The sequence below is a fragment of the Armigeres subalbatus genome, chromosome 2 (assembly GCF_024139115.2).
Source record: "Armigeres subalbatus isolate Guangzhou_Male chromosome 2, GZ_Asu_2, whole genome shotgun sequence".
Lineage (NCBI taxonomy): Eukaryota > Metazoa > Arthropoda > Insecta > Diptera > Culicidae > Armigeres > Armigeres subalbatus.
Genome location: NC_085140.1, coordinates 164301021 through 164309698, shown reverse-complemented (window position 1 = coordinate 164309698; position 8678 = coordinate 164301021). Strand labels below are relative to the sequence as shown.

The window sequence follows — 8678 nt, the reverse complement described above, 5'->3', positions numbered from 1 at the left end:
GAGTTTCGTTTTCGGCTCACACTGACAGCTAGATTCGGCTAGATAGTGCTGGGAAAAATGCGCCAACGCGTGATTGGGTGGCAGCCAATCAACGCAAAGATGAGCAAGCTGATGATAAAAGGCCGTTTCTTCAACTATAGCATCATCAACGTGCACTGCCCACACGAAGGGAGACCCGACGACGAGAAAGAAGTGTTCTATGCACATCTGGATCAAACATACGATGGACGCCCACTGCGGGACGTCAAAATCGTCATCGGTGACATGAACGCTCAGGTAGGAAAGGAGGAAATGTATAGACCGGTCATCGGACCGGATAGTCTGCATACCGTATCGAACGACAACGGCCAACGATGCATAAACTTTGCAGCCTCCCGCAGAATGGTAGTCCGGAGCACTTTCTTCCCCCGCAAGAATATCCACAAGGGCACATGGAAATCACCTAATCAAATAACGGAAAACCAAATCGATCACGTTCCAATCGACGGTAAATTCTTCTCCAACATCACGAACGTACGCACTTACCGCAGTGCGGATATTTAATCCGACCACTACCTCGTTACAGTATTTATGTCTGCGCTCAAAACTCTCGACGGTGTACAACACGCGTCGGAGTCGTCCGCCGCGGCTAAACATTGGGCGGCTACAAGACGGCAGACTAGCCCAAGACTACGCGCAGCAGCTCGAAGTGGCACTCCCAACGGAAGAGCAGCTAGGCGCAGCATCTCTTGAAGATGGCTGGAGAGATATTCGATCCGCCATTGGAAGCACCGCAACCGCTCCACTAGGCACGGTGGCTCCGGATCAGAGAAACGACTGGTATGACGGCGAATGTGAGCAATTAGTTGAGGAAAATAATGCAGCATGGGCGAGATTGCTGCAATACCGCACGAGGGCGAACGAGGCACGATACAAACGGGCGCGAAACAGACAAAACTCGATTTTCCGGAGGAAAAAGCGACAGCAGGAAGTTCAAGACCGTGAAGAGACGGAGGAACTGTACCGCGCTAATAACGCACGAAAGTTCTATGAGAAGTTAAACCGTTCACGTAAGGACCACGTGCCACAGCCCGATAAGGACATAAACGGGAACCTTCTTACAAACGAGCGTAAGGTAGCACTACGAAGAGCACCTGAATGGCGATATGGCAGACAACGGTGGCGGTATGGTAATGAACCTAGGAGCACGCCCGGGTCGGAATCTCCAGGAAATCCAGGAGGAGATCGACCAGCTGAAAAACAACAAAGCCCCTGGAGCTGACCAACTACCAGGAGAGCTGTTAAAACACGGTTGTGAGGCACTGGCTAGAGCGCTGCACTGGGTCATTACCAAGGTTTGGGAGGATGAGGTTCTGCCGCAGGAGTGGATGGAAGGTGTCGTGTGTCCCATCTACAAAAAGGGCGATAAGCTGGATTGTAGCAACTACCGCGCAATCACATTGCTGAACGCCACCTACAAAGTACTCTCCCAAATTTTATGCCGCCGACTAACACCAATTGCAAGAGAGTTCGTTGGGTAGTACCAGGTGGGATTTATGGGTGAACGCTCTACACTGCTAAAAAAGTTTACACACAAAAGACTTTAAAGTATGCTCTTTCGTGGAAGAATGGGACTACACTTAAAAAGGAATAAATATTATGCACAATTATGACTTTGGGGCCGTACACATATTACGTAAGCACTTATGAGGGGGGGGGGTCGGTCCATATCTTACGCTCCGTATAAATAAAAAATCTTTTATATGAAGAAAATCTTACCAAAAAACCCGGAAAAATGCTTACGTAATAAGTGTACGACCCCTTTCTTCTATTCACAAATGATTCACTTTTATGCATAAAAACAGGAAAAATGTGTAAAACTTATGCTTTTTATGCATCAAATTTTACTCCTTTTGTGGGTAGTCCCATTCTCCCGCAAAAGAGCATACTTCTCCCGAAAAGAGCATACTTTCAGTTTTGCGTGTACCACAGACCAGGTGTTCGCCATACGGCAGGTATTGCAGAAATGCCGCGAATACAACGTGCCTACACATCATCTATTTATCGACTTCAAAGCCACATATGATACAATCGATCAGAACCAGCATGGCAGCTAATGCACGAAAAAGGATTTCCGGATAAACTGATACGGTTGATCAAGGCGACGATGGATCGGGTGATGTGCGTAGTTCGAGTTTCAGGGGCATTCTCGAGTCCTTTGGAAACGCGTAGAGGGTTACGGCAGGGTGATGGTCTTTCGTGTCTGCTATTCAACATTGCTTTGGAGGGAGTAATACGAAGGGCAGGGATTGACACGAGTGGTACGATTTTCACGAAGTCCGTCCAGTTATTTGGTTTCGCCGACAACATTGATATCATGGCACGTAACTTTTAGAGGATGGAGGAAGCCTACATCAGACTGAAAAGTGAAGCTAAGCGGATTGGACTAGTCATCAACACGTCGAAGACGAAGTACATGATAGGAAGAGGCTCAAGAGAGGTCAATGTAAGCCACCCACCACGAGTTTCTATCGGTGGTGACGAAATCGAGGTGGTTGAAGAATTTGTGTACTTGGGCTCACTGGTGACTGCCGAAAATGACACCAGCAGAGAAATTCGGAGACGCATAGTGGCTGGAAATCGTACTTACTTTAGACTCCGCAAGATGCTAGCGATCGAATAGAGTTTGCCGCCGTAGCAAACTGACAATCTACAAAACGCTCATTAGACCGGTAGTCCTCTACGGACGGAGTTTTCGAAAGGAAAGTGCTCCTTACAATCTATGGTGGGGTGCAGATGACGGACGGTACGTGGAGGAGGCGAATGAACCACGAGTTGCATGAGCTGCTGGGAGAACCATCCATCGTTCACACCGTGAAAATCGGACGACTGCGGTGGGCCGGGTACGTAGCCAGAATGTCGGACAGTAACCCGGCGAAAATGGTTCTCGACAACGATCCGACGGGCACAAGAAGGCGAGGCGCGCAGCGGGCAAGGTGGGCAAGTTGGAAGATGACTTGCGGTCCCTCCGTAGACTGCGTGGTTGGCGACATGTAGCCATGGACCGAGCCGAATGGAGAAGACTCTTATATACCGCACAGGCCACGTCGGCCTTAGTCTGAATAAATAATACATGCTTCTATTGGTCAATTCATTATATTTCATAAAACCACTTTTGAGCGAAATTAGGAACCATCCTATTTTCATGCGCGAAATAAGGAACAATACAATGGTCTCAGATTTATACCGCAAATTATTTTATATAGCAGCAAAATTTGCAAAACATTTTGTTGAGAACTCAGAATCATTCTACTGCGTGATGCAGTAGCAAATGTTCCCAAATGGGCACTACATGTTTTTCTATGAACGTTTCAACTTTGTCAGATCTTAAGTGCGCAAAATTAGGGTACTTCACGGTAAAAATTATATAATTTGTAGTAAAGCGTGGATTTTTACTTTTTATTCATACGGACAATGGCAACTTTATAGTTTTACATTCGCTGATCATTTCCCTTACCAAAATTATTGATTTCGGCGCCCCTAAGGTCTGGCGCCCTTGACGGGGGCCAACCTGGCCTGGATATCAGAAGCAAATGAAAGATTAATACTGGGAGCACATAATTTGATTATACCGTCGCTGGGGACAGCATGAAAACCGTGAATGTTTCACTTCGTGAAGCTATCCCCGTCACTTTATGTGTAAACGATAAATTGACGTGGATAAAAAAGCTTCACGAAGTGTAATTAAAGATCAAAACATGTGAAGATCGAGAGTAAAAATAAATGTGGCATCCATTATAAGGTCCATAGTGGAACATATTTGTAAACACCGAATTCTTCATTAGTCAATGGCATAATTTATACTCAACGTCTCAGGGATGTAATATCATAAAAGTAGCAAAACGTAATTTTGTTATATTAAGCATGGTATATGTATTATCTGTGCAGAATAAACTACTAGATTTAAACAATTTAGCAAAGTTATTAAAATTCAATTGAAAAGGAGATTAAATATTCAGAGATTTTTCAAAAAAGAATATATTCATTCTTACCAATTACATAGGAACTCTCTGCCTTCTGAAGTTACGCAAGCGATCAAAAAATCTTGTGTTTGTTTGGGGTGATTCAAACACATCATCGTCCCCGCTGGTCCAACGAGTAATTGTCGGATGATCGTATGTAAAGGCGTCGTCTGCTAACATTGCAAGGCTACTTCTCGATCCACGGTGGCCACAAGGAACCCACAATCCACTTGGCAAAGCTTGATTCTCCCGAAGCCGACAGCGCACTCTCAAATAGATGCATAACGTGAGAATGATGACAAAGCTCGTACAGGCCATTATTTCGTTGGTGTCCAGCGTCGAATCGGATAGTACGGTTTGGTAGTTGTCTTCGTAGACTCCATGGTACAGGTTACGAAGCGAATAGTGCAAACGAGCGCTAAACACAACGTTGACTCCGTAGAATAGCGCAACAGCTCCAAAAAGAAAACTGTTCGCTAGTAGGAATACTGGAATGGAACTAAGCAGCAATCCTAGACCGATACCACAGAGCAGCAAAAACAAAGCCATGTAGAGGTGAATAAATATGTTTCCATCTGAAAAGAGGAAAGAATATGTTATTTCATGTTTCAAGTTTTCTTAAGAAAATTTCTTCAACTCTACAAGACATTTCAAAAATAGATGGTGAGAAGAGCATCAACGAAAAACAGTTATTCAAATTTACTGGAGTACCTCATGCATAAAAATCTATGATTTCGAGTTGTTTACATCAACTATTTATTATTAAGGAATTGCTATAAGTGATTTCAAAAGTACCTAATTCTCATTCACAAACGTCATAATATACTCACATAATCCGTAGTAAATGGCGCTGCATAACATATAGCCAACAAGAAAATTGCAGATTAGTATGGCCGCTATTGGGCAGTATATTGATATCACCAGGAACAACACGGCACAAATGATGGCTCCCAAAACCAGCATAGCAATGAATTCCGTGTCCGTTACGAATAAATTGTAATACTTGACCAACTTCATTGTTCCCAGTAGCCCCACTATTCCACCACATATAAAAGCTTTCACAAAAATCGGACAAAATCCAACAACGATTTCCGCAGCCATAATAATCGTTACAATTAATCCAATAATCCGGATAGGAACGTTGAACTCGTAGCATCCCACAATGTTGGAAAATGGCTGACAGGCGTATGTGTGGGTTGGAACATATGCGGAAAATCCTCGATGAACCGGATCAATTACAACCGTGACGAAAACCATTCCTCGGCCAATCTGTCTATCATAGATTCGTTTGATGCTTGGTAGAGTCCCAGTCAAATTATTTAACCGACCGGAAGCCTTTGCGTTTGCATAACTAATCAGTTTACGAATGTAGGTGAAATACGTTCTCTGTGAGAAATCGTACGACGGCATCGATAAATAGTAAGATTCGTACACAAGCCGTGCTTTGCCACAACTATCATCGGAACTATTGAAAGATCTTGCCAGAGAAGCAGGTGGGGTATCAACTTCAATAGTTGAATCTCTCAGCGTTAGGTTCATGACAGGGGACACATCCACCGGAAATTCCATATTACATCCTCCCGGTAATGGAGCTGTCGTGTTGTATAGCATAAGAACTAATGAAACCCATATATCCTCATGGGGATTTGTATTGATGGCGAATAGATTACCATCTCTGGTCATGATCAGCCCAAGATTTAATCCGGTCAAGTGACTTCCTTCTATTATAGTTTTGGTGTAGCTAAGCGTAACGTTGAATTCGTATGCATTCATCTGAATTAATGCAAATCCTACGTTTTTACCACTTCGAGCCATGTTAATCAGCTGAATGTTTGTGTTGGAATAAGCCGGGAGGACTATCTCCCGGTATTCATTGATGTCGTTCATCTTGATGTGTTTAGGTACGCTCATTTCCACTACATTGTAAGCTGTTGAACAAAAAAATGTTGTTTAGCAAGATGGATACATAGACTCTACTAGTAAATCTTACCAAACTTATCTTCAACCGGTTCCACGAATATTTCGGCATGTTTCGCCGATTCTGACGAATTGTTTGTACTGGCACCCTGTACAAGGAACCCTGCTTGTCCGCCATTTATGGAGTTTGGAGTGAAGTTTCCGGCTTGATATTGATGTGAATATGTACTACAGACCAGCAAGATTGAAATCGTAAAAAAATAACTTTCAGAATTCATTGATTTCGAAGAATTTTATTATATTTAGTCTGATAAGGTATACAATATTATGAAAACAACAAACCAAAACAAAATTTTTGTTTGAGCTTAATCTTAATTCTAGGAATGGGCGATACCGATACGATATATCGAGAATCGATATTTTCGCTCCGATTAATCGATATTTTGTATCGATTTTTTTATGTTCGATATTTGACCGTACGATTTTTTGTAGCTGATACACTACTAAAAATCCACACATATTTATTGGCAAAAATCCATAGGTTTAACTTATGATGTATCCAGCAATTTACGTGCGGTAATGGCCGCCACAACTTTGCTCATGTTCTGGTAGGGTGCAATCGATTTGACGTTTGGCTTGTGTCGTTTGACATCGTAGCGATCATCATCATCATGAATTAATCATAATGATGATGGAAACTTATCGTTTTTGTGTCAGACGACACAACCCAAACTTCAAACTGTTTTCACCCTACACGCTATTCTGGAGCTACCCATTTTTGGGTGAAAAATCACTCAGTCTTGTAAAAAGGGCAGCTACCCAAAAATGGGTAAATTCCCCCTTACCCACTTTTGGGTAAGCAACACTCTGGCCCAAACTGAGTCAAATCTACCCAGATTTTGACTTTTGACATATGGGTTGTTTTTACCCATTTTAACCGATTTTGGGAAACCACTAATAAATAACTTACAGTAAATGAAGGCGAATGATTGGGGCAATTTGGATCACCGGTAGTAAAATATATTGTTACATTTGTTTATTTGATTTATATATATTTTTATTTATTCGTATTTTACTAACAGCTTAGTATCCTAAATGACGCAGATCCAGTTCGATTACATGACACGTTTAGATGCTATTTTTTCTATATCACATTCAAAATAATATTTCATCAAATCGAATTAGCGCATTCATTAGTGATACACATCGTTTCACAACGTGTCAATCTATTGACGCAAATGGTAGTAATAAACAAGCAATGGTGTTACATTTTCTCGGCTGCAATGGCCTCCTTTAAGTTGGCACAAACTTCGTTAACGCACTTCCGAGAGCTATTCTGAAGAGTTATATAACAGAACAGAAAACGTCTTGATGCTTTTTGCAGATTGTTGGGCACTTTTCGTCCGAATACATGGAAACATTTCCAAAATACATCAAGCGAATTGACAAATGAATCGTTCGTCCAAAGAATAACGTCCTGAAATACAATATGGTACAAGCCTGTTTTGAACGTGTCCGCCACACAGGCGATATGTGGATCGTCATAAGCTTCTTTGATGTTCTCGTTGATATCCCGAAAAAATAATGTTTGTTTTCAGTCGTATATTGATAGTTGAGATATATAATTCATTGTATAATTTACCTGTGTCCACCTGTTACCGCTTATACGCACAAAAACCTTCACGTGCAAAATCAGAACATACGCGCCATTTTGAACTTGCGAAAATTTTCAAATTACCGTTACCCAGTCTGGGTAGATTTTACTCGTCGAAGAAAAATTGATTTACCCAGATTTTGACAACTCCTCAGAGGTCGCAAAAATGAGAGAATTCTACCCAGTCACTGGGTAATCTCAGAATAGCGTGTACCAAAAACCAAGCTTGATTGTGGCGGCAATTGGGTTGTTTAGGGGTATATATTGCAAATTTTGCGCCGTGTTCGACTCCCATGCAAAAAATATTGTCCCACCAAAATATGTTCCCACCAGTTTCTCCATATATGGATGACGTCTCCACTGCAAGAAAGAGCTGTTTGGGGTGTGAGATAAGGTGCAAGAATGATGTTTTGGATTGTGCTTTCGCTAATTTCTATACAATTGGACGTGTGAGCATTTGTTTCGGTACTTCGACAAATTTGCACGGTAGTCTATTCTTCGGTGAGAAAAGCAATATGTTTTTACATATTCTGAATCTGCATAAAAAACTGAGACTAACCCCAATTTTTCAGAATTTTGGAGCCCCGGAACTATTTTTAATTTCCATTTTAAATTTATATGGAGCTAAAAATTTGTTCTTATGCTGCATGGGCCAACTGTCATTCTATGAATGTTAGTGTCATTCTATCGATTGAAATGGCTTATTGTTTGCTGTATAAAAATGTAAATAAAAGGTTTACAAACAAAATAAAAATATGTTGGAGATCAGGAGAGCATGCTCTTTATGTTAAACTGCAAAAAACTCGATATTTTTTTCCCAATTAGCGTTCGTAAAATGCTGGATATCAGCGCACACATAACCATTCTCCACGCGAACTACTAATAAAATATATGTCCAAATAAACTTTATGTGTGGTCTCGAATTAGCAATTATTTAATTTATGTGTGGTTCTGTATCGATTATATTAGGGTGGAGCTATTGCAAAAATTTATAACGGCGACACATATATCTTATATAGATATTTTTGGCAGTGTATCGGATTTCGATTTTTTTAAAGTAAAAATATAGCACATTAGGCACAATCTGTTAAAAACAGCGAATCTTT

At 41.4% G+C, this 8678-nt stretch overlaps 1 protein-coding gene across 1 annotated transcript; it reads right to left on the bottom strand.

Moving 5' to 3' along the window:
• Positions 1 to 3887: 3887 nt before the first annotated feature.
• LOC134215424 (transmembrane 7 superfamily member 3-like) lies at positions 3888 to 6308 on the bottom strand. Its single transcript, XM_062694623.1, has 3 exons — positions 5992 to 6308; positions 4832 to 5929; positions 3888 to 4576 (listed from the first exon to the last, which is right to left on the bottom strand). Exons 1-3 carry the CDS (start codon positions 6194 to 6196, stop codon positions 4035 to 4037), a joined length of 1845 nt encoding a protein of 614 aa, XP_062550607.1. The 5' UTR covers positions 6197 to 6308; the 3' UTR covers positions 3888 to 4034.
• Positions 6309 to 8678: the final 2370 nt, after the last annotated feature.

What these genes read in the sequence shown, in the direction of transcription:
- LOC134215424 (XM_062694623.1), bottom strand. Translation starts at nt 6,196, where the DNA reads ATGAATTCTGAAAGTTATTTTTTTACGATTTCAATCTTGCTGGTCTGT. An exon ending in ACCGGTTGAAGATAAGTTTG is followed by an intron (nt 5,930 to 5,991) that starts GTAAGATTTACT and finishes TTTGTTCAACAG; the next exon opens with CTTACAATGTAGTGGAAATG. An exon ending in CGCCATTTACTACGGATTAT is followed by an intron (nt 4,577 to 4,831) that starts GTGAGTATATTA and finishes TCCTCTTTTCAG; the next exon opens with ATGGAAACATATTTATTCAC.